Raw genomic sequence first — 27,425 nt, 5'->3', positions numbered from 1 at the left:
ATTTTATGTAGTCGTAATTCCTTTATATAACATTATTTTTTTTACGATATTCTTCACATAATTTGATGACGTATACACAGCACAGTGTTCGTTCGCTAGAGACAGTCAGCAGGTAGAATTTAGTATTCCCTTTCCTTTTAAGTAGTGGTTGTCAATTTCCTTTATAACATACTGTCCTGTCTGCAAACAATTTCGTACCCCATCGACATTTCAATCGGAAAATTATGACAAATGGTATCTGTCACTGCACTGTTCTCAACTTCAAGGAAGGATGTACGTCATGATCAAATTACCTCACATTTAAATTAGACAGTCAACTTGATTGAATTGATCAACTCTAAACTATCATAATGATTGAATACAATTGATACAATTGTGCCTCTTGAACATGAGAAGTGACAATTGACCCATGCATACATGTGAACCTCCTGACATAGTCATCAGGTCATAGGCTAATACATAGGGAGGACAAAAATCCAGTTTTCAGGGGTCTCCTCCCGTCCTCCTGTTGAAGAGAAAAAAGTCCAGTGTATAAAAAAATCATGAATGAAAAATTTCAGGCAGCATTTTTTACTACGATGTTTACAAATGTTTGTTATTGAAGACGTAAAAACCCGAGTGTATAGAACGTAACCGATGTAACTGACATTACCTGATTACTGATTACGTAATATGTGGAGATTTTGACCTGGCCAACCGGTGGCTAATTAACAAGTGATAATAGTTTGATTGAACAATAAACAGGTGATAGGATGTTAAATACTCGATATGGCTTTTGTCTATGGCACACGCCAATAAATACTGGCATTGAATGAAAAGTGGAAAGTTGTTTTCAAAAAATCGACCGGAAGGTTTTGATGCCGAAAAAAAACATTAAATAAACTTTCAACTCAGCAAAGAAATACTAGCTATTTCACACTCCAATGTGGACATGAAGGACCTTCAGCATGCTTAACAGGGACTAAACTTAACTCTTTTTCTCCAGAGGCCAGCTGGGCCCTCGAAATATTTTTTTCAGGGGCCCAGTTGAAATTTTTGGGGCCCAACCAATTTTTATTCTAATTTCATTACTATTAAAGCCTTTTTATGTAATCCTATATATGTATGTAGCTTTTGAGCCTGGAAAAGATTATGTGTGATAACTTTATAATATTTTAATTACTACCACCAGAAATATATCATAAGATTTGACAGTACTGATTTTAGTACATTTCCCACCAAAATTGTCTCCCGTCAATTTGAACTTCCTGTTGACATTTTGACAATATGGCTGTTTCTATGAATCATTAAATGCTATTTCAAATCCAAGACATCCTCTAATAGTGTTTGTCAAAAAACATTATTCAATTACTTTTTATTGAAGATTGGATAGCAATATAGATATTTTGAAATTTATTTACAAGATTTTGCGTTTCATATTTTCATTGAAGATTTTGTAAATAGCGATGCTTGGACAAGTTTATCGTCAAATACAGGCTTGTAATGACTCCCTGGACAACTGGTCAGGAATGCATCTCCAAAGCAATGCAGATTCAACAGTTTATACGAAAACACTAAACAATAATGAAATAATCGTAGAAGCTTTAAATTAGAGATAAGAACACATGTTTAGTGAAGGGGTATATGTCAAATCATGACTTTGCATCGAAAACTTAGTTGTCCGACCGGGTTTTGGTTATTAAAATGAACTGATAGGTTTCCGGAAATTCTCTCTTTAATTTTCCCGCTTTGATTAGACAATCAGGTTTCCATTTGGGAACAGTTTTTTGTTTATATTGCGGGGGAAAGGGTAGAAATGGGATTCACAGCAAAATATTTTACAGTCGCCAGCTATCAGGATGATAGAATGTATTCACCCACCCGAAAATCTGGTCGCCTTGGGCTACTGGGCGACCGTTAAGTTTAGTCCCTGCTAAAGAAGATTCAAACCTGGGACATTATATAACAGTTTCAGTCCTAACTGACAGCAGACAAACATTGACTCAAAGACAATTCACAGCCTCCTAACAACTACAATAAACTTACCAGGATCAGGATTACTTTAGTACAGAGTCAAGTGTATTAAACTAAAGGCAGCAAAGTCAGCTTGTACATGCAGAGGCGGATTTAGAGGGTTTTTCAGGGGGCGGGGCCCCCCCTTTTGTTGTAAAAATTTGGTTGATTATTCAGGGAATCACTGAAGCATGACTGGAGCGGGCTCCCTCTTAGGCAGTCAGTGGGCCCCCCCTTATGAAAATTTCTGGATCCGCCACTGACATGTACTTCTTACATGACCCAGTGTTCCAAGACCAGTGCTTTAGTTCTTAAATAACATTTGTCACTGTAATATAGACAGTGCTTTAGCTAATATGTTTTACTGCATTTGAAACAATGAGTCTTAAGTTTTCTAGCAAAATGACTTTCTTAATGCTTAAAAACCATGTATAACTATTGTTTGTTAATTTTTATACGACCGCAAAAAATTTTTTGGGATCGTATAATGGTATGATGTCATTGTCGTCGTCTGCATCGTCGTCCGAAGACACATTGGTTTCTGGACAATAACTTGAGTTTAAGTGAATGGATTTCTATGAAATTTTTTAAGAAGGTTCAATACCACAAAAGGAAGGTTGGGATTGATTTTGGGGATGATGGTTCCAAATAGTAATTTATTTTAAAAGTCTATTCAATCGATTGTTGAATACTGTACCTGAGTAAGTTGATTGGTTGTAATTGCAAGAAATGATCTTAAAAATATGCCTTTTTCTCCTGATCTAATTTATCAATAGATATAAGAAGATGTGGTATGAGTGCCAATGAGACAACTCTCCATCCAAGTAAAAATTTATAAAAGTAAACCATTATAGGTCACAGTACAGTCTTCAACACGGAGCCTTGGCTCACACCGAACAGTAAGCTATAAAGGGCCCCAAAAAATTACTAGTGTAAATCCATTCAAACGGGAAAACCAACGGTCTAATCTATATAAAAAACGAGAAACAAGAAACACTTATGAACCACATCAACAAACGACAACTACTGAACATCAGATTCCTGACTTAGGACAGGTGCAAACAAATGCAGCGGGTTTAAACGTTTTAATGGTACCAAACCTTCACCCTTTTTCTGAAACAATAGTGCAACATCACAACATAGAAAGACACACTATAAAATATCAACTGAAATAGCTTAACTCAATCAAAGGACATATTAACACCATTGAACATACACTGAACAAATAAATTTGACCTATGACACAATGTAAATACAAAATAAATAAACTAAGGGAAGAATAATAAAAGTAACATGTAATATCGGTAAGAAATGTTAAACAATTAAAGAAAAACAATATACATTTTAGTCTTAGATGCATGATTTTTTTTATTAGTTGTTATTGGCTTTGAACTAGCTGTCAGTAACTGTGAGTACTCTCAGATCTGTACTTAGTGTCTTTTTGTTGTTGGGATGTATAATAGTCGATCCTACTATAAGTCGGGTGCCCTTTTCAGCTCCAAATTCTAAGGATTTAGTCTTGACCCTCGTATAAGTCGGACAAAATTTGGGCATTTTTTTTTTCAGCTGACAGTAACTGAACGCCGGTATAACCAATGCAAATCCAGGAATAATATTCATTTCTGCATTAATGTTTGTTTGGTTTGAATTAAGTTGATGCTCATCATGATAATTTATATTGCTGTTAATAATAAAGATGTATTCATTTCTCTTGTTTTGTTCATTGTTCAAATGTTTGATTAGCCATGTGTTGTTTACGTAATGCATCAATGATTTTGTAGGGTATGACTAACAACCTACTTAATTGTTTTACATTTGTCATTTCGGGCCTTTTACAGCTGATTATGCGGTATGGGCTTTGCTCATTGTTGAAGGCCGTACGGTAACCTATAGTTTTTAATTTCTGTGTCATTTGGTATCTTGTTGAGAGTTGTCTCATTGGCAATCATACCACATCTTCTTATTTTTATATGTAATACTAATTATATTTTGAAAAGGTTACATTTGGCAGTTTTTGCTTTTCACAAAATTTTCTTACCACATAGCAGATGTACAATATTAAAATCGTGCATTATTAGAAAATTTGAGAAACTTTGCAGATCACCTGTTTTCATCCTTTAAACTTCTTATTATTTTGGATAGAAACATTGAAATAAATTAGACACATGTCTAAGCAAGATTAAATGCTTGTTTACTCAATAAAAAATATTGTTTTCAGCATTATTTTGTTGTTATCATTCTAAATAAACTCAAATGAAAGTATTTACCCTATAAGTTCTAGTCTTGCATTATCATTATATTCCTTGTCCAATATAAGATTTTTCATTCAGCATGTTCAGTGTAACTAATAAGGCTGTGTTGAAACAGAAAGTTACTTTGTGCTCAGCTGAGCTCATCAATGAACTTCCTTAAGGAATATGTACCCTTTTGTTGTTTAAATATGGAAATTTTATAGAAAATCCACAGCCTTTCCCCCCTGTACTCTCATATTTGACAATTCTCTACTTAATAGATAGGGGATTACTGCATGCAGTTCTAGCAATGATTTCCCCAAAACAAAGTTTATTTTATTACTTTGCATATTGAAGACTTGACTGTGGTTCTTCTACAGCAATCAGTTGAAATTTCTGACAAGTTGAATAGTTTGATTTGATGAAACAAATTGCAAAATTTTGAATGTACTGCAATAGATGGACAGCAACACTTACAATCAAACACAGAATTAAAGTCGAACAAAAATTGCGACATAAAAGTTTGAACAGTTTAGATTTTTTATTTCTTGGAATGAGAGCAGACATTGCAGAGCCATGGTTGATCAGTATTACATTTCTATAAATGTCTGAGACAAAGGTCAACGTCAGTTTGTAGGTATGGTGGCAAATACACAACAACTTTTCATAATGAATCTTATTTTCACAATTATCACATCCAACCTTAATGTACTCTGAAATAAAGGGTACATACATGTACAATGCATAATATATTTTCGTCATGGACTTTCAGAATTATTCTTTTTGGTTCAAGATTTGGATTATTTTGCCACAGATTTGCTAACTTTTTTGGAACTTAAGTTTTCCCTAAGAACCAACCTTATTGACAATTTCATTAATTTCCAACCACTCAAATTCCTTATACATGTGTTGTTGTAGAATTTTAATTTGCCTATCAACATGATCAAGGATTCACCAATACTGGCAGTGCATTCAGTAAATAATATAGGTTCTGTCATGCAGCTGAAATGAACTTTATATGATGTACGTATGTAGCTTTGGTGAATGTAGGGCATATGCCATAAAGACCTGTTTAAATGTTGCAGTATGAGCGGGAGGTATAGGCTCTTAGAGTATGATTGAATCATGTCACTCTTTGTATGGCTCATAATGGGGCGTCGGTATAAATTCTTCAGTTGTCCTTATTATTTGGTTTTATTATACTTCTTGTCAAAATGCCAGATTTTGATTGGTTAATACGAGGGAGACAGTTTACTCTATCCCATGGCAAATACTCTATTACCCTTCACAGAGACGCTTGGTCAAGTTTGCGCTTTAATAAATATGGATGATTGTTATGTACAAGACGACATAGTTTATTACTTTGAATTTGAAATTTAATAGACAGTAATAACAGAACATTCAGTATAATAAATCAAATTACACATGTCTGAGAGGGTGATAGAGCAGATTGTTACCCCTCGAAAAGACATTGTCAACCTTGGCTTCGCCTCAGTTGACAATGTTTTCTCAGGGTAACAATCTGCTCTATCACCCTCTCAGCTATGTGTTATTTATATACTAACCTTTCTTTAAACTCATGGACATTACAAAAGTACAAATTGTATAGCTGAGCACTAAACATCTACATTTTATAACAGTGTACATTATTGATGAAGCACACATTTTCAGAATATGTTATATAAACTTTTATTTCTTTAGTAGACAATGGCTGATGATAATGTTGAAGAATTTTTAGAAGATGAATCTTTATCAGAAAAAGAATTCCACCTACAAAATCCTGATGTTGTTATAAGGGGGACAACTCTTAGACACTCTGCTACAACAGATACTTTAGATTCTGTATATCTAGAACCAACAGCAGCTGAGGAAGACGTTCAAGATATTATTACAGCCATACCAGATTTAGTTAAAGGTTAGAATCAATACAAAAATAGGTGTTTATAGATACTAAAAAAGGAGTTTTTAAAAGATGGCTTGTCATCTTAACAAGTTAACTCCAAGAGTTTACATGATTCATTGAATTTTGATATAACCTTAATACTAAGACAATAAATTTTGTGTAGCTGTTCATATTGCCTGCAAAAAAATCTTGACAATTGATATAATATATACCTTTGTTTCAAATACAGGCAAAATTTTTAATAAAACATTCCCACATTAACCGAAACTGAAATTAATAGGAAGTACTTAAAATGAGAGGCAGTTACTTTATCAGTTAAATTTTTGGAAGATTTATCCAATATATGGATATATAGGAATGACAATATAATCTATCTTGCAGTATAGATTTAAAATAGATTTGTAAAAAAGAAGGTGAATAAAATAACAGATGTTGTCTTTCTATGTGAGCTGTGAAGATGTTGGATTTTAACTATCAGCAGATTATGATAAATGAAGTAGGCATAACTAAAGAGAAAATAAATTGCTATATCCCCGCTTTAAAAAAGTGGGGGTATACAGTTTTACCTCTGTCTGTCCATCCGTCAGTCCATCAGTCAGTCCGTCCTTCCGTCCCATGAATATTTTTCGTCGCATCTTTCTCACGAACTACAATACAAGAATTTCTGAAATTTGGTTTCAGGGTTTATATAAGTCAGCTATACCGTGTGATGCGTTTTCAGATTCATCACTCAACAACTTCCTGTTTACCGAAATATTTGGGCGGGGGTATCATCAGTGAGCAGTAGCTCGCAGTTTCACTCGTTATTTCAGTTTATGGTTCTCATAATTTGAACCCTTTCTCAATATACATTGTAAATAAACAAATGAATTCTAAATAAGAAAATGAAAATGTGTTCTACCAAGGCTATTTTAAATATACATGTACCTTGAATTTGAAAGTTTTATGGGCCAAAAAATGTCCTCATTTCAAGTCACTCAAAGCAAATGACAGGTAAACACAGGAATATTATGCATACATGTACATGTATGTTATCTTTATAACTATCTTTTATAGCCTTGAATTTTGTTTTAATCTTATGAGAATATACAGATGAAGACTATCAGGTTTTGTCTAATTTGTTTTACTATACTGTTATTTTTCTCTTTGTTTTTGATGATACATGCTTATTAAGTTATTACATGTTCATGTCCTGTTAGGAAAATATTTAAAAGATTTTGATTTTCCAAAGTAGATATTTATCGCAATCTCTGTCAGCAATGTCATGATTTTCTTCTCCATTTCTCTTAAAATGCCCTAAAATTCAATAGAAACATCACTTAATCTTCAACAGGATGTACAGAATTGCAACTCTAATATTATTTATTCAAATTTAAATTTAAATGTGTTTTTTGTTGAAAATGTCAATTTTGTTCTAACACATTTAAATCTACATGGTTAGGTAAATGATTACACTTATTCTATTAAAAGGGACAATTCTTCAGCCTTTGAAATGAATTATTGTACATTGTTCATGGTGTAGCTGTAAGTGCAATTGACTATTTCGATATACCTAAATGTTACCAGAATACAACATATGTGTTTATGCCTGGGCCACTAAGTTGCCAGGGCATAGAGTATTACCCATGTTTGTCCTTCTGTTATTTTGTCATACCAATGTTCTGAAATCAATCAGTTGTCTGGACTTTTTTGTTATCTTGCAGAAAATCAATGAAAAAACTTGTTTTATAATTTTTTTTATTGTGATGGTGATAGTATAAGTGTTGTCTGAATAAAAGCACACAGTTTTCATGGTTTTTATCTTTTCGAGTTATCACAGTATGCTCCCATTAAGTTTTGAATTTTATTATAAAAATTTAATAGATAATATTATAATAATAATAACTTTATTGAACTGAATGGTAGAATAAATAATTTAACAGTTAATATACAATTCATATGTAGAAAAACTTGTGTCTATAAATATAAGAAGATGTGATATGATTGCTATTTGTCCTTTTTGAACAAAACAATATGTTCAAACTAACTAAACAATTTATCAGATCGGGATTATACAAAACACAGGAGTAATATCTAATATATGTTTTACATTATACAGAATCTACAGACAGTGATTCTGCCTCAGGTATTCTGGATGAAAAACTAGAGACAGAAACAAGTGATGTGGGACAGAAGGTGACAGATCAAATGCCAGGTCTAGCTGAAGAACTAAAACACACTGATAAGGCTCAGGGCCAATTAAATATTAGTAGTTATTTTGCTGACCAGAACTCACTTGATGACCCTTTCAACAGCTCAGCTTTTGTTAATGTGTCAACAGAAGATGCTAATCAAACAGAAGAAAAGATTCTGGAAGAAAATGTGTTTGAAAATTTTGTTGAAGAAGAAAGCAGTGTACACCAACATTTAGAATCCAGACTCTCTCATGAAGAACCAGAAAGTGTTGACTTTCAGGTTGAAAGTGATGTAAATGTGATGGAAGCCTCATTACAAGTGATTGATGACAAAGAAGATTTTGAAATGTTTACAGCAGAAAATGACCCTGATCCTGAATTCACAGAGTATGGTGTGTCTCCTGGAAGTAGTTTACTTTCAGAAAGAATACATCAGATGCACCTGTCTGAATCTGATCAGAATGAACCAGAACAATCTGGATTTGTCGGAAGTATTGACAGGCAACTGTCGTCTGCTAGTCATCATTCTATTGGCAGTGAACCAATAATATCTCCATTACCAGTGTCACAGTTTTCTTCTAACCAGTTTTCTCCTTTTGCTACACCAACACATCAACCAGTACCACTACCACCTGTACCATCAAGTCAACTACCAAGTCAGCCTACACCAACACATCAAAAAGTGCATTCACCATTGGCTAACATCCCATCAAGTCAACCCCTAGGTCAGCCAACAGCTGAGATTAACCCATCATTTGAAACAGGTAACTGAAAAATAAGCAAAATAATTGATCTGAAACAGTTTCTTTCTTACTGTCACAAGACTTGACAGATCTACATTTTTAAACGAGAAGAGAAAAAAAGTTACTTGAATCTGCCATGTTATAAAAAGAACAATTAATTACTGTTGTCATCCGTTAAATGTGGCCAGACACATGCTAGAGGTACAACTGAAGTACTGGTCAATTTTTTGTTGTTGATTATTTTAAGTTTTACTAGATAATCTGAATAGATATCAAGCCACTAACTACTACATGACTACTGCAAAAAAAGGGAAACACTTATTATTGATATGGTTTAACCCGATATTTTGTATAAACAGTGTTCTCCCCAGGCCCTTAAAGGACCGGGGGCCCGCGATGTATAATTTTTTACCGTGGTGGTATCGTTCTTACCGCGATGTATAATTTTTCTCCGTGGTGCTAAAATTTTCAGTTAAAAAATCGTAAATCGGTAAAGTTTTAAACGACTTGTTAAATCTTTTCCGTGCGGTATAAAATTCCAGGTGAAATTTGACCAGTTCAAACCAGTTCAACACAGATTGTTTACACCACGTGATCGATTTACCTTATGAGGTTAACCTTGTTGATTGGATTTAATCGATGTAATTAACACTTGTAACATGATTCTTTTGTGTTTTAATTAAGAGTTCATAACTTTATGATCACAGATAACTATTTTATGGCTTCACTCTCCACCCAAGCACTGACCTGTGACAAGTCGGCAAATACTTTGTACACAAACAGTGTCTTGACCCAATAGGTACATTTTTTGTACATCATAATGGTGGCTCATTACGTATAATGGACAACTATACATTCCCAATTCTTATATTATAGTATTATATGTCTCTGATTAAACCATGGCCAATATTATCTTTAATTATGACATAGTTATTGCATGATAGTCGGGTTTCAAACTGTAGTATCTGTCTGTACATATCACATGACCCAGTTAGTTCACGTAGAATATTCAAGTTTATTTACAATTAATTGCAATCTATTATATTTTATAAATAAAATGGATGACTGTACCTTCAAACTGGATATCTATATCCATAATTAATGAATAACAGAAGTAATCTTGCAAATTTTATCCATAAGCACATGTTAAATCTATTTATATCTACTTCCTGTCATTTAGGCGGGAAAATAGGGAGACTTAGTTGTTGACATTGAATATGATTACTTATAGATCTATAGACCAAAGATAAATTTATAGATTTAAGAATTCTTTTTAAATGGTTCATGACAAATAAAAATTTAGATTTTAGGGCAGTATTAAGTCTGTATTTATGTTTGATTATCACCAAAGACAAGAAAGGTTAATATTTACATGAAATCTATGGCAAAATGTTCTAAAATTTATGAAAAATTTCTTTTTATTAAAATTTAAGATAGAAACTTGGTTCAAATAATAAAACAATATTTGCAATTGTTCTTGTTAATTTTATATCTTCTTTATATGACAGGAATCCTTTCAAATACAACAACTTTTTTTCTAAAAACTAGAAAGTTTTTTAAATTGAACATTTTTGTTCTCTTTTGAATGATATTTTATTAAGTCTCCCAAACGAAGTTTGGGAAGACTTATTGTTTTTGCTCAGTTCTTATTATTATTATTATTCTTCTTCTTCTTCTTCTTCTTCTTCCGCCGCTTTTAAATTTGAACTTGTCCGCACCCGTTCTCCAAAACCACGTGTCAGATTAACTTAGAGTTTCACAATATGTTAGACTAACATGTCTGGTGGTGCAATCAGGGTTTTGTTTGTGCAATGGGGTTTATAAAGGGGTACTTTGAGGGGCAAAAAGAAAAGAGGGTTTTACTATAGAACCCTATGGGATTTTATTTTTTTAAATTTTCAAATGATTATAATTGAAAACCGTTTGTGATAGACACAATCTTTTTAATTGAAAATGTTCTAAATGATAAAGCCCATTAAATGAAATACAGGGTTAGTCCCCAGGGGTCACCCCCACCCCCTGCCATTTAAGAAAGTTCTAATATCTAAGTGGTCAAGATCCCCACCCCTAAACCATATATATTCTGGTTTGTCATGGGAAGATGGTTTGAATGATATACAGGGTTAGTCCCTAGGGGTCATCCCGACCCCCTGCCATTTGAGAAAGTTCTAATATCTTGTAAATGGTTGAGATCCCCACCCCTAAACCATATATATTCTGGTTTGTCATGATAAAGCACATCAAATGAAATACAGGGTTAGTCCCCAGGGGTCACCCCCACCCCCTGCCATTTAAGAAAGTTCTAATATCTTGTAAGTGGTCAAGATCCCCACCCCTAAACCATATATATTTTGGTTTGTCATGGGAAGATGGTTTGAATGATATACAGGGTTAGTCCCCAGGGGTCATCCCGACCCCCTGCCATTTGAGAAAGTTCTAATATCTTGTAAATGGTTGAGATCCCCTACCCTAAACCATATATATTCTGGTTTGTCATGATAAAGCACATCAAATGAAATACAGGGTTAGTCCCCAGGGGTCACCCCCACCCCCTGCCATTTAAGAAAGTTCTAATATCTTCTAAGTGGTCAAGATCCCCACCCCTAAACCATATATAGTCTGGTTTGTCATGCGAAGATGGTTTGAATGATATACAGGGTTAGTCCCCAGGGGTCATCCCGACCCCCTGCCATTTGAGAAAGTTCTAATATCTTGTAAATGGTCGAGATCCCCACCCCTAAACCATATATATTCTGGTTTGTCATAATAAAGCACATTAAATGAAATACAGGGTTAGTCCCTAGGGGTCACCCCCACCCCCTGCCATTTAAGAAAGTTCTAATATCTTCTAAGTGGTCAAGATCCCCACCCCTAAACCATATATATTCTGGTTTGTCATGGGAAGATGGTTTTAAATGATATACAGGGTTAGTCCCCAGGGGTCATCCCGACCCCCTGCCATTTGAGAAAGTTCTAATATCTTGTAAATGGTTGAGATCCCCACCCCTAAACCATATATATTCTGGTTTGTCATGATAAAGCACATCAAATGAAATACAGGGTTAGTCCCCAGGGGTCACCCCCACCCCCTGCCATTTAAGAAAGTTCTAATATCTTCTAAGTGGTCAAGATCCCCACCCCTAAACCATATATATTCTGGTTTGTCATGCGAAGATGGTTTGAATGATATACAGGGTTAGTCCCCAGGGGTCATCCCAACCCCCTGCCATTTGAGAAAGTTCTAATATCTTGTAAATGGTTGAGATCCCCACCCCTAAACCATATATATTCCTATTTGTCATGTCTCGAACATTTGAATGACGTATACGGTCGTCCCCAGGGGTTCCCCCCACCCCCAATGTTCTAATATCTTGTAAATGATTGAGATCCCCACCCCTAAACCATATATGTTCTGTTCGTCATGTAATGAACATTTGAATGATGTATAGGGTCATTCCCCAGGGGTTCCTATCCACCCCCAATGTTCTAGTATCTTGTAAATGGTCGAGATCCCCACCCCTAAACCATATATATTCTGGTTTGTCATGCCAAGATGATTTGAATGATATACAAGGTTAGTCCCCAGGCACCCCTCATGCATATAACTTTACTGGACCAAACCAATTTTCACTGGACGTTGCCCAATGTCAGGCGACCCTGGGAATTACGAATTATGGGAGCTTCGTTTGGGAGACTTCGTAACAGCATCCTGTTACAATCATTTCTTGTTTTTATTGATTTTGGATTTTATAAAAGATTTAATTACTTTAAATTCAGATGAATATTTTATTATGAATCATAATTTATTTATTAAAAAAAATATTAAAGTATACAAACTGTTTTTTTATTTACTTCTTTTTTACCAATAATTTTCTGAATCAATGTCTACATAACACAGTACCACAGTGTTAAAACAAAACAAGAGACATAAAAACTACAGTAACTAGAGCTAAGCGACGCGACGCGACACAACTGATTGCATGAAATATTTCACCAAGAAGTCCACACGTGTTACCCTGGTGCTATCCAAAAATCCTGGGGGGAACACTGGTATAAACATCATTTTTCTAATATCCCTTGAATTAGGTAAATTTTTTATTCCATATGCTTACAATCTTATATTTTGTTTTATACAAATATCAAACTTTAGAGTTTAAAGTTTGAGTACATGAATGTTTTCGATTTTACAGCAACTCAAGTAATATCAACTGAAGTACCCTTAAAAACACCACCTCACACTACAGCATTCTCAGATACAATTGGAGAGGACTTGTTTCTGTCAAGTATTCAGATGAGTGATTCAGATCGCCAACATGATGCTTGGCTACCAGGAGATCATACAAACTTCACACCTGTAGCAGAAAATCTTAGTACACCAGGCTTGGTAGTCAATGAACCTCAGGTAAATCTTAGTACACCTGTCTGGAGTCAATGAACCTCAGGTTAATTTAAGTACACCTGTCTTGGTAGTCAATGAACTTTGGGTAAATCTTCGTACACCTGGCTTGGTAGTCAATGAACCTCAGGTAAATCTAAATACATCTGGCTTGCTAGTCAATGAACCTCAGGTAAATCTTAGATTGAAGAAAAGCAAGTATTAGAGGGGTTATCAATTTAAGTATGCTCTTTTAAATTGTTCATTCACAAGCTTCATGATTAGTTATTGGGAATGTGTTTGTTCTACCAGTAAATGACAAAATTATTTTCTTTATACAAAATAACGTTCTGAATTTACCTTTTTTTATTAACCCTGATTGCTATGATTGATGTTTATTTAGGGTGATCCAGTGAGAGATTTAGTATATCGTTATATGGGAGAACAGGAAGCTATAAAGAGACAGGTGCTGACTGTAGACAGTGTTACACAAAATATAGAAGGACTCCAAAAATTAATTGTATGTATATTATTTTATCAATGTTATAAAGTGTAGAGTTAAAACTATTTAGTCTAGGATTGAGTTAAATTTTATTCAACATCCCAATGGAGCAATCTGACTTGTTTAGGTAACCAACTGCACCCAAAATAATAAGTTTTACAATCATATGAATTTAGTTTTATATTGGTTCACTAGGTAAATGTTATAATAATAAGAAAAAAAGACTAAAACACACTAAACAAAAAATTAAAAAACATAAGTCCAAAAGTTGAATCCACTAGGTATTTGTCAAGGGATACATACCTTAGTAATTAAAATTTCTATTCAAAGGACATATTGAAAACTGATGTTGAAGTGTTTTCCACAGTTTTTACTTGTTTTTAGTCAAGCCTATGACATGTTTTAGTCAAGCCTATGACATGTTATTGCAGAAGCATTTTCATGATTTAGAGACTTACATTTACATACAGTATTGGATTACCTTTTTTTGACATCAATAAATTTGTTAAACCTTGATGGAATGTTATGAAATATAGAAATAAGCTTTTCCAAGTTCAAGAAATAACATCTGAAGAAAAAAGTTTGATTTTTTTTATTTTTTCTGTATATTACTGAATATGGACTTAGTTTTTGACCAATCAACATTACACTTTTACTTTTGGTGGCATCACTTTAACCGATCTAGAGTTATGCCCCTTTATAAATGGAAAAATTGCAAAATTTTTATTTTCCTCTAAATATCAAGTAATTTTTAAAATTGGAGTTATCTTCCTTTGTCCATGACTATAGTTGAGTCAACTACAATCAATGCTTTATACAATGCAATGTTTAATTTTGACTTCCACTGATAAAACACAGATCAAGTTGAAATTGGGTAGTGTCACTTTAACCATTATTGAGTTATGCCCCTTTATAAATCGAAAGAGTGCAAAATTTTTAGTTTCCATTCTGTAACTTAAGTTTGCCCCAACCAAACATGAAACCTATACATAATATTCATTACCACAAAACTAAGATCAAGTACAAATTTTTTGTTTCCGTTTTCTAACTGAGTTTGCCTCAACCAAATGTTATGAAACTTATACACAATGCTTATTACTACATAATACAGATTAAGTACGAAATTTGGTGGCGACACTTTTACCATTCTTGAGTTATGTCCCTTTATAAACATAAAAATTGCTGAATTTTTTCGTTTCCGTTCTCTACTTAAGTTAGCCTCAACCAAATGTTATAAAACTTATACACAACCGTTCTAGAGTTATGCGTGTTTACAAATAGAAAAATTGCTGAATTTTTAGTTTCTGTTCTCTACTTAAGTTAGCCTCAACCAAATGTTATGAGACTTACACACAATGCTTATTACCACAAAACTCAGATCAAGTTCAAATTTGGGTAGCGTCACTTTTACTGTTCTTCACTTATGTCCCTTTATAACTATATGATATGCAAGCAGGGGCATCATCTGTGTCCACATGTGACACTATCCACATTTATTTGGGTATTATTCTCTATTCTGTAAATCCCATCCAGACCCTAGGCTATGTATGAATTGATTTTGCTTTTTTCTCAAGAACTACAAATCAGAGAGACCTGCAGTTTGGTAAGCATGCTTTACCATGTGAGGCATTTTCACATCTATCACTTATCAACTTCCAGTTTACAAATACTTATTGTAGGTGTATTAAAAGTGAGCAATAGCTCACAGTTCATCTTTTTATTCTTTGCTTTTCTGTTTATGTACCTTTCAGAGAGTATCTGTTGTCTGTGCAAACTTTTAACTCATGTAAATGTAGAATTGTTTGATTATTGATTCTTTGTTTAGGCTGGAGGTTGTTACAGATCAGCCGTAGATTTAACAGGGAGGTTGTTGACAGAGACAGGACAGGGTCCAGACCAAGTAGGACAGATCACCACTCATACAACTCATTCTTTACAAGTAGGTTAGATAACCTATCATTATGAAATAAGAAGATGTGGTATGGTTGATCAGTACACATTCAACATATTTAGTGTAAAGATGTCATAAATAATCTGAAAAAAGCATGATCTTGTTTCTTCATAAGTAGGTCAGATAAATTCTGATAGAATTTTACTCACAGAAAGATTTTCAAATTTTGATTACATTTTTGTCTTGCCTTGACGGAGTCAAAAAGCGAGACATAGATATGCTGTTTCCGGCGTCATTGGTGGCGACAGCGGCGGCTGCATCAACAATGTATTAGTTTGTGATTAGGTCTAGTTTTAGTTTATGGTGAACCACTAGTGGTAGGTCAATGATATTTGGTATGCAGTTGTATAAGCATTGGCATATCTCATTTCCATGGAAATTATTTGGCCCTGCCCCCTCAGTCATGGTCTATTGACTTTGAAACGTTTGCTTAGTTTACATGTATTAGTTTGTGATTAGGTCAGTTTATGGGGAACCATTAGTGGTAGGTCGATGATATTTGGTATGCTGTTGTATAAGCATTGGCATATCTCATTTCCATGGAGATTATTTGTCTCTGCCCCCTCAGTCATGGTCTATTGACTTTGAAACGTTTGCTTAGTTTACATGTATTAGTTTGTGATTAAGTCAGTTCAAGGGGAACCATTAGTTGTAGCCCAATGTTAATTGGTATGCAGTTGTATAAGCATTTGCACATCTCATTTCAATGGAGAATATTTGGCCCTGCCCCCTCAGTCATGGTCTATTGACTTTGAAACTTTTGCTTAGTTTACATGTATTAGTTTGTGATTAGGTCAGTTCAAGGGGAACCATTAGTTGTAGCCCAATGTTAATTGGTATGCAATTGTATAAGCATTCGCACATCTCATTTCAATGGAGAATATTTGGCCCTGCCCCCTCAGTCATGGTCTATTGACTTTGAAACTTTTGCTTAGTTTACATGTATTTGTTTGTGATTAGATCAGTTTAAAGTGAAGCCAGAATGTTAAGTCAATGATATTAGGTATGCAAATTTATTGGCATTTGCAAGTCTTGTTTCAATGGAGATTATATAGCCCAACCCCCTCAGCATGGTTCATCGACTTTGAAACTTTTACATAGTTTACGAGTTAATGTTTGTGTTAAGTTTTGTGTAAAGGAAACGACTTATAATAAGTCAATGGTATTTTTTATGCAGTTGTATTAGCATTGGCACATCTCATTTCCATGGAGATTGTTTAGCCATGTACCTTCAGTCATGGTTCATCGACTTTGAATATTTGCATAACTTACATGTTAAAATACTGCTATATTAATTTCAACATGTGCATTATCAAAATTACAAAAAGGCGAGACATATCTCTGTGATAACAGTTTATTATACCCCACGCAACGAGTTGCGGAGGGTATAATGTTTTTGACCCGTCCGTCTGTCCGTCTGTCCTTCTCTGTCCGTCTGTCCGTCCATCCGTCTGTCCGTCCGTCAGTCCTGTTTCTTGTCATCGCAACTCCTCTCAAACCACACAACAGAATTTCACGAAACCTTTTTAGATAATAAGGACATACTATGTAGTTGTTCATATCGACAGGAAATTACGATTCAATTCTTTTTCTAGGAGTTACGCCACTTTGAACTTATTTACTTTAATGTACTACTGCAACAGTTTGTCATCGCAACTCCTCTCAAACCAAACAAAAGAATTTCATGAAACCTTTTCAAATAATAAGGACATACTACGTAGATGTGCATATCGACAGGAAATTAGGATTCAATTTTTTTCCCAGGAGTTACGCCCCTTTGAACTTATTTACCCAATATACTACTGCAACCTTTTGTCATCGCAACTCCTCTCAAACCACACAACAGAATTTCATGAAACCTTTTCAGATAATAAGGACATACTACATAGGTGTGCATATCGACAGGAAATTACGATTCAATTTTTTTTTCCAGGAGTTACACCCCTTTGAACTTATTTGCCCAATATACTACTGCAACCTTTTGTCATCGCAACTCCTCTCAAACCACACAACAGAATTTCATGAAACCTTTTCAGATAATAAGGACATACTACGTAGATGTGCATATCGACAGGAAATTACAATTCAATTTTTTTTCCAGGAGTTACACCCCTTTGAACTTATTTGCCCAATATACTACTGCAACCTTTTGTCATCGCAACTCCTCTCAAACCACACAACAGAATTTCATGAAACTGTGTAGATAATAAGGACATACTATGTAGATGTGCATATTGACAGGAAATTTTGATTCAATTTTTTTTTCTGATACAATTTTTTTTTCTTACACTTATTTTATTTCTCCAATGACAATGTGGGGACGTGGGGTATGTGAGTGCGCTCACTAAGGTTCTTTCATTGTATATATAAGCTATTTTGTTTTGCCTTTCCTTTCCATAAGTGACTTTTATACATGATATAGATAAGGGTGAGCATAAGGCACCTTGCCTTATTTTTAAAGTCCTAACTTGTCAGTTAAATCAGTATGTTCCATGTCAGTTATTATAGTTGTGACTCAATAACCTTACCTTAATTATGAAGTTAATCAGTATATGTTCTGTGTTTATAATTATAGTTATGGTTTTGTCGCTTTGCCTTGCTGATGAAGTTGAGATATTATAGTATTGCTGAATCAGAATTCCAAGCATTCCAGAATCTAGATACTCCTGATCTCTACTATGAATATTATCCTAGGATGTATCCAGGCAGAAAAGGTAGATAGTAAAAATAGAAGTTTGTAAACTAGAAGAGTATATATCATCCCTCAAACACATTTTTGTTGAGCCTGCGACTTCAGTCGCAGAAGGTTTGACATAGGGATAGTGATCCGGCGGCGGAGGCGTTAACAAACTTCTTAAAAGCTTAATATTTCAGAAGGTAGAAGACCTGGATCCTTCATACTTTGTATATAGATGCCTTATGTTATGAAGTTTCCGTCTGTCATATGTCCATTGTCCTTGACCTCATTTTCACGGTTCACTGACTACTTGAAAAAAAAATTAAGATTTTTAGTATTCTTAATTTCTCTTTTTTATGAGTAATAGGATAACTCTGTTTTTCTAATACTGTATGCAATAGTTCAACTATATTTGGTGTATGAAAATATTTTACGATGTACATGTCAGTCTGGCATGTTTTATTTGACCTCGACCTCATTTTTACGGTTCATTGCTCAATGTTAAGTTTTTGTTTTTTGGTCTGTTTTTCTAATACTATAAGCAACAGGTCAACTATATTTGGTGTATGGAATGATTGTAAGGTGTATATGTCTGTCTGGCAATTATCATCTGACCTTGACCTCATTTTCATGGTTCATTGGTCAATCTTAAGTTTTCCTGGTTAAGTTTATTTCTTAGATACTATGTGCAATAGATCAACTATATTTAAAGCATATTTGGTGTATTGAATGATTGCAAGGTGTACATGTATTTCCAGTTTGGTTTATCTGACATTGACCTCACATTTCAGCATGTGCACTCTTGTTGGATTATTCAGTTATGTTAACATGCTATTTATTGAGTATGCTCAGGGATGTCTTACTTTTGAACCACAAATTGCCTAATATCTTGAATACATTACTGTCTAATGAAGTGTTATTATTTAAATTTTATTTAAAAATTTATAAGTTTCTGTCTGTCAGCACAACATAAGGACAAACTTGAAAAAATCAGTTGAAAAATGCCAAAACGCATCAGAATGTTTAGAATTAGAATGTAATACTCCATTTGTTTGTATTAAGTTTTCTACAGATGCAGCCAAATTTCCAAACCAAATCTTTTGTATTTATGAAAAAAATTATTATAGATTTCAAGTTATTGTATTGATTTTCAGGTTCAATGGTCCCTTTTGGTATGAGAATATTACATGCTGAATTACCACATTATTTAGGCAGGTCACATGAAGCTTTAGATAGACTATACTATGTATTAGCTGTAGCACAAAAGGTAGGCAGAAACTTTTTTATACACATCACTTTCTGAAGCGGGCTGTGTATAGTGATGGGGGAAGTTTGTTCCACTTTTGTATCTGTAACTGCCTCTGATCCACTTGACAGATTTTTCTGATATTTTCACAGAAACTTTCATGATTTTCTTGTTTTATTTATTCGTCTGAATAATTGTTGAGGTTTACTTTGGGATGACATGGACTTTCTCATATCTTCATGCTATGGTAAACAACTGTATCAGGTTCTTCTTAACCCTTAGTAACAATCTAAAGAAATTATCTCAGAATCTTTACCACATAATGCCAATTGTGAGTTTTTTTTTTTTTTTAATTATTTTTGTTTCCCTTAGTTGGTTTAGGCAATTTCTCTTTTTTGGGAATACCCATTTTGATATGATGGAATATGCGATACTTTTAGTTAGTATGAAATTCTGATTGGCAGTCACTGGATCATAGTTTTAATAAAGTATTAGCTCTGGTTACTTAGTTATATGTGTGTCCTAAATCTATCATTTAGATTTGTTACTTTTATAGATTTTGATAGATGGTTTGGCTGAAGATGGAAGTACAGTAGAGATTACTCCAGAAAGTAGAAAAGGTAAAGAAAATATAGACATTCTGATAATATACATTCTTTTTGCAAGAAGTAAGATGTGATTGACAAAACTTTAGTTATAGAATATAACAATTTTTTGGGATCTTACAATGAAACTTGCATTTTATTTGTAAAGATATTTATTTCAATAAAATTTTATATATTGTAATTTCCATAAAGAGATAAATTTATTTATATTTCTATTGTAGTTTCCAAGGAATTATGGCAGGAAAGAGAAAAACAAGTATTATATATCATAGGGAATACATTCCTAGCAATTAAGGTGAGACTTAAAATTTTACTTGTGGAATCCTGACTGAAATATCAGTATGAGTTGGTTAATTTTAAAAAACTTCAAAAGGCAAAAAAAAGTTGAGAATAGCGATTTTCTACATCATTGAAAGTTGTACATAGCTGTCTTACTTTGACCTCCTTTTCAAGGTTGATGGTGCATCAACAAAAAGTTTTTGTAACTTTAGTTAGACCTTATAACAATAGTGTGTTAATATTACAATTCCTATTTGCAAACTTGAAATATGTAGTGTGACCTTGATCTCATTAATTTGCTATTGGATGTTAAGCAAGCAACAATTAATGATGGACCACAACATAGTCAATCATAATCCATTTCATTGAGTTTACTCTAGTTTTGAAAATATTAAATTTTATGATGAAAGAAATGAAAACAGATAATAGCAAATTTTTGGAAAGACCTTTTCTACAGATCTGTTTTTTTTTCAGGACTATGAAGCTGCTGTGAGTGTATATGATTCTATATTGAGTAAAGATTGTTCTTGTAAGGCTGACCTACTAAGTGGCATTGGAAGAATATACTTACAGGTAAAGCTGATCTGATCAAATAATACCATCAAACATGGTATTAACTTATTTTTGATTGAAAGTAAAAAGCCCTAATTGTTTTATGCATTCCTCACAAAGTGGCCAGGGCATTTAGTGTTACTCATGTCTGTCATTTTGCCTTCCAAAACATAACAGTTGTTCAGGCTTTTTATCTTATGCCTGCAGATATTGATCTGATTTTTGGTTCATTAGTCAATAACCAAGTTTTACCAACTTTGGCAGAATTACTTCCCTTAGACCAAGGAAATTTCATTAGATTGTATTTGACTGAACTTTTTATGCCCCCGCCTTAAGCAATGGGGTCATTAAGTGTTACCCTTCACTGTCTGTCCTTCAATCTTTCCTTCCCTCTTTCCTTCCATCTTTCTGTCTATCCCATTTTTGTTTCCACACTCTAACTTAAGTTTTCCTAATCCAAATTTTATGAAACTCATACAAAATGCTAAGAACCAAAACTCGCAGACAGAGTTTGAATTTGGGCAGTGAGTTACTTACTGTTCTAGAGTTATGCCCCTTTATAACTTGGAACATTGCAAATTTTTTCATTTTCACACTTTTACTTAAATTTTCCTCATACAAATTTTATGAAACTTGTACACAATGCTAAGAACCAAAACTGGCAGACAAAGTTTGAATTTGGGCAGTGAGGTACTTAACGTTCTAGAGTAATGCCCCTATATAACTTGAAAAATTTCTGCACTCTAACTTAAAGACCACACTGATCACTTTGATATAAATTTGAATACAGATTTTTGTCTCGACTTAACAGAGTCAAAAATGATATAGGTATGCTGTTTCTGGCGTCGGCGGCGTCAAAAATGTATTAGTTTGTGATTAGGTCTAGTTTATGGTGAACCACTAGTGGTAGGTCAATGATATTTGGTATGCAGTTGTATTCGCATTGGCACATTTCATTTCCATGAATATTATTTGGCCCTGCTCCCTCAGTCATGGTCTATTGACTTTGAAACTTTTGCTTGGTTTACATTTATTAGTTTGTGATTAGGTCAGTTTATGGGGAACCACTAGTGGTAAATCAATGATATTTGGTATGCAGTTGTATAAGCATTGGCATATCTCATTTCCATGGAGATTATTTGGCGCCGCCCCCTCAGTCATTGTCTATTGACTTAGAAACTTTTGCATAGTTTACATGTATTTGTTTGTGATTAGATCAGTTTAAGATGAACCGCTAATGTTAAGTCAGTGATATTTGGTGTGCAAATTTATTGGCATTTGCAAGTCTCGTTTCCATTGAGATTATATAGCCCCGCCCCCTCATCATGGTACATTGACTTTGAAACTTTTACATAGTTTACGAGTTAATGTTTGTGTTTAGGTTTGTTTAAAGGGAACAACTTATGTTAAGTCAATGGTATTTGGTATGCAGTTGTATTAGCATTGGCACATCTCATTTCCACGGAGATTGTTTTGCCATGTACCTTCAGTCATGGTTCATTGACTTTGAATATTTGCATAACTTACATGTTAAAAGTATTGCTATTTTAATTTCAACATTTGCATTATCAAAATTAAAAAAGGCGAGACATATCTCTGTGTTAACAGTTTTATTATGTTTTGAGTTAAGAAGCAAGTGATGAAGCTTATGTGGACTTAAAAATAGAAACCCTCCTTTGCTACAAAAATGTTATTAATTTCTGGTCGAATTTTTTTAAAATGTTAAAATCTGTCATAGTTACCGTGTGAATACATTACTATGTATTTATAAAGCATCTTTTTGATATGATTTTAAATAGTCATTATTTTTTTAAGGATTTTTAAGAAGCTGATACAAACTCATATCCAAGTTAAAAAAGAAGAATTTAGTTATTTGCCTGAATCTTTTAATTGAATGAACTAGTTAGGTATACTTTATTCTTACTTTTTTTAGATTGGTAACGTACCAAAAGCCAAAGACTGTTTTAAACAAGCAGAAGTATTGTCTGATAGTCAAGATAAATATGTTAAATGTAGGAATTTTATAAATAGGTAAGAGACTATATACAAGTTATGATTAGTCCATGTGTTTTACAGTAAAATGTATTTATTTTTGCAATTTCAATGATAGAATATAGATATATGAGGTTATTTTTTTATAACCCTGCTAAAGGTGGTAATTGATTTATTTTCAGCATTTGATTGATCATATCCGCTTTAGATTTGTGTTATCATATCTGTATTTTACTAATTTTTATTAGGATGTTGAAAACACATTATATTGCAGAAAACCCTATCACCATGAAAGAAAAAAAAACATATATCATAATTAATATATGGAAAGGTAAACAATTAAATGTTTTCTTTAATCCATTCATGTAAAATAATTTTAATTTCGCTAATTTCAGAGGTTTAGAGGGCATGTGTTTAAACAACTTTTCAGAAGCATTCCAGAGTTTTAAGAATGCTGTTGAATGTGATCCAAAAAATTCCTCAGTAAGTATAAAGTAATTAGTCCTATTCTGATAATGCAGGAATTGAATTAAAATAAAGCAAGATTTTGATCAGGTTTGTTCTTGAATTGTTTAACGTTTCAAATACTTCTGTATTCTTAGAATGTTTTTTTTCAAATTTAAGACGCAATTAAAATACTATTGGCTCAACTTCAGTGCTCTATTTAAATTAAAATGGACTGGTGAGTCATAGCCCTACAGAATTATCATTGATGTTTGTAAATACTGGTGCTAGTCTTTTCTCTTCAAGTGCTAATTGAATAATTAAGACATTTGGCCAGTTTAAAAGTTTTTTAAAAAATGCAATAAATTATTTTTATGAAAATGAAATACTTTTTTTTATCCGTGTGGTTCTTAAACTGTCATTCCTAAGTATTGTAAAATGAGCCTGTATATGAAATAGAAACTAGAACAGTTCCAACCTTTCTTTTGACAGGCTGTTAACAATATGGCTGTTTGTTCCTTGTATGTTGGAAAGTTAATGGATGCTTTGAAGAGTCTGGAAGTCTTAGTTCATGAAGATCCTGAGAGGAATTTACATGAAGGAGTTTTATTTAACTTGTGTACTTTATATGAACTAGAATCATCAAGGGCTTTACATAAAAAACAAGCATTACTGGACCTGGTCAGTAGACATAAGGGTGACGGATTTCCTGTTGCTTGTTTGAAAATGGCTTGAACTTTGCACCATATACTGACTGCTTCATAGGATGTGGACAGTACCTGCTGAAAATAACTGGCTAGTGTTTCACAAAGCAACAGTATGATTTGAATTCAAAAATCTTTTAATTTAAATCGAGTGTTTTTAAGTTATCTACTTGTAAAGGATGCAATTGCTTTGAGGAACAGTATCCTGTACATTATAATAAAAAGGGACCAACTTATGTTATAACATATTTATTTTTCTCAAATCACAGTTCTGTTTGCATCATTTAGGTAACTTCCAACGTACAAGATTTAAAGGATATTTTCTACCATATATTTTCTTTGGAATATCTTGAAATCAAGTTATTATGATTATAAAAAAAACATCTGACAATACATCGTATAAAGGACCAAACTTTTTTCCAGATTATTTTCATGGAACCCATTTGTTACATAAATGACAGGAGATTTTGATGAGTATTACTCAATGAAACCTAAGTCCACAAACATAATTACACCCAAGTCATCTAAGAGTTTGACTAAAGGTCTTTAAGATAGATAAGTGTCTGTACCATGTGTCAAGCTCTCTTAGTCTAGACAATTGTGTTTGAATATTAATACAGAGAGTTGCCGTAAACACCTTTTATCTAACAGAAAATAAAAGTAATAAATAAACAAAGATAATAATAGACAAGATTTCTGATATAGGTCAGAAACATTAACATGTTTTGATGTTAATCTAATGTTTTGACTACTCAATCCTCTACCTTTTTATTCCAATCAGTGGTATGACAAACGGTACAGAGGAATAGACAATAAAAGCCAGTTCCGAATAAACACTTAATTACATCAATATAAACAACAAAAACAAAGCTACAATTAACTCTTGTAGTCTCGAACTTGGTTGACTTGAAATTTCGGATGAGCCAAAATTTTCCCGTTGTCCCGAACTTTGTTCCATATAAATATATGTATTTTGACTCCTACTGAGGCGAAATTTTTGTTTACCCGTAACATTTATGGTTCCAAGGTTAACATGCATTTAAATTACATTTTTTATCTGGAACAAATACATATATGTGTCAAAACATGACCTCAGGGATTTAAATGGATTGACAAGGTAATCTGACAACTTTGATCCTGAAAATTAATAATATTAAAGCGATATGTTGTTGTGGATTATGAAATATGATTTTAAATGTTTTATATAAATTAACGGTAATCATTCATTAATGAGCTTGGTTGTGCATGAAGTGATAAAAACTACTCAATCAGCGTCTTTAATCTTTTATATTTTCTTTTGCGGAAAAAGGACGAAATAATAGACAATGAAAAGAAGTCTTAATTTTCACAAATTTCTTTAAAAAGAAATAACTTTGAGAACAAAAAAAGAACATATAATATTATTATAATAATAAAAGACCATTCATATGTGTACAGATACACCGATCTCAGACCAGACTATGGATCCCCATATTCATCTGTATTTATTTTAGCCTTACCAAGCTTAGCAAGAGTTGTGTCCCTTGGTCTGTCAGACTTCCGGTATTCATTTCAGTCGCACTACAGGTATCTCGAAAATATTTCTCTGGTCCAGCTGACTTCAAGATAACAAGAGTCGACTGTCTAAGTAAAACAGTACTAGTAATAACAAATCAAATAATGTTCTTAGTTACTGAAGCTCAAAGTTCTTAAACTGATGATCTTCTAATATCAGCTGTTGTACTGACATAGATTTAGTACAGCAATGTCATGAACAGTACAGAAAAAACAAAATTTTGTGCAATGCTTAGATTAAATATGTGTTTGTAGTATTTTAATAAGTCTTCTTTTAAACAGTCAAAAGGTAAATTGATATTGAATTTCAAAATTAAAAGATGCAAAGTAACAGAATAATAATAATCTTTATCAATGTATTTATTAAGCTAAAAATAGAGAAAGTTTTGGTCAATATGCATGGGTCATATTATCTGATGAATAAGACTTTTCATGACCAAAACTTTTTAGCTAGGTTTCAGACATTTCTTACAACATTAGTAACTTAAAACAAAAGAACTTGTCTAAATATTCAGATATTATTTGGATTTAATTATTAATGAAACAGATTGTTGTTTTGTGACATGAAAATTTGAATAATGGTACGGAACCATATTGTTTTACAAAAAAAATCATGAGATAATTTCTTAAATGAAATCTAAATGAATGAAGTTTAGAGAATGATTTTTCAATAGGGACAGTGCAATAATTTTCTCACATTATTTTGTTTGTCTTATTTCAGTTTGTTTTATTGTGTTTTGCATTGTGTGCATTGTATTTAATTAAAAAAAAATTATATGCATTTAGAAATAAATTATTAAAACATTTGTTTCTGTTGTCTTGATGTTAGTTGGTGAGGCAGATATGATTTTAACATGTATGAGTTGAAAATAGTTGAAGCAGTGATATAAATAAGATGCTTTCTTTTGAGATGAAGGTATTAATCTTTTGATTTGTTTTAACATAGACTTAAAGGTTAATAACACCTTTATCCAACTTACTGCTAAATTGCTGCAGTATCCTACAGACCATTACATCTAGCATATCATTAAAAACAAGTTTAATTTTGCTTCAGAGCATACAGAGGAGAAGGGGTTGGTCCTCAGATTACTGTTCAACCCAAATTATTGTCTGAACAACCTATTTGATAAACTGTCTATTGGATATGTTGTTCTTAACAGTTTGTTTATGTGGGAACTTTTTGGTTATTGATGCGATGCAGTCTGTTGTAGTATTTTTGACAATTTTATTTCGCTTCTGTAGTCACTGATTTTAAAGGAAGACCTGTTTTTTATACGCCTGTTTACGGGACATATTATGGTATACCGTTGACTGTCTGTCCGTCCGTCCGTCCGTCGTCAACATGTCGGACATTAACTCAAAAACGCTTTAACCAATATGCATGAAACTTTATTGAATTGTTTATATCTATTGACGTGAGCTCCCTTTCGTTTTTTATAAATTTCAGATTTACCATTTCCGAGTTTTGGGGTTTTATTCATTAAAAAAGGGGGGATTTTCC

At 33.1% G+C, this 27,425-nt stretch overlaps 1 protein-coding gene across 1 annotated transcript; it reads left to right on the top strand.

The window, feature by feature from the left end:
• The first annotated feature begins 69 nt into the window (after window positions 1-69).
• LOC127712753 (trafficking protein particle complex subunit 12-like) lies at window positions 70-26,730 on the top strand. Its single transcript, XM_052219367.1, has 14 exons — window positions 70-112; window positions 5,925-6,138; window positions 8,225-9,064; window positions 13,234-13,445; window positions 13,822-13,938; window positions 15,746-15,859; window positions 18,447-18,585; window positions 19,703-19,815; window positions 20,351-20,414; window positions 20,621-20,694; window positions 21,153-21,251; window positions 23,164-23,261; window positions 23,618-23,705; window positions 24,159-26,730. Exons 2-14 carry the CDS (start codon window positions 5,931-5,933, stop codon window positions 24,399-24,401), a joined length of 2,409 nt encoding a protein of 802 aa, XP_052075327.1. The 5' UTR covers window positions 70-112; window positions 5,925-5,930; the 3' UTR covers window positions 24,402-26,730.
• Window positions 26,731-27,425: the final 695 nt, after the last annotated feature.

The sequence above is a fragment of the Mytilus californianus genome, unplaced genomic scaffold (genome assembly GCF_021869535.1).
Source record: "Mytilus californianus isolate M0D057914Y unplaced genomic scaffold, xbMytCali1.0.p SCAF_1, whole genome shotgun sequence".
In the NCBI taxonomy this organism is placed as follows: Eukaryota; Metazoa; Mollusca; class Bivalvia; order Mytilida; family Mytilidae; genus Mytilus; species Mytilus californianus.
Note: the sequence above shows the minus strand (reverse complement) of the source record. Positions and strands in the feature narration are given on the sequence as shown.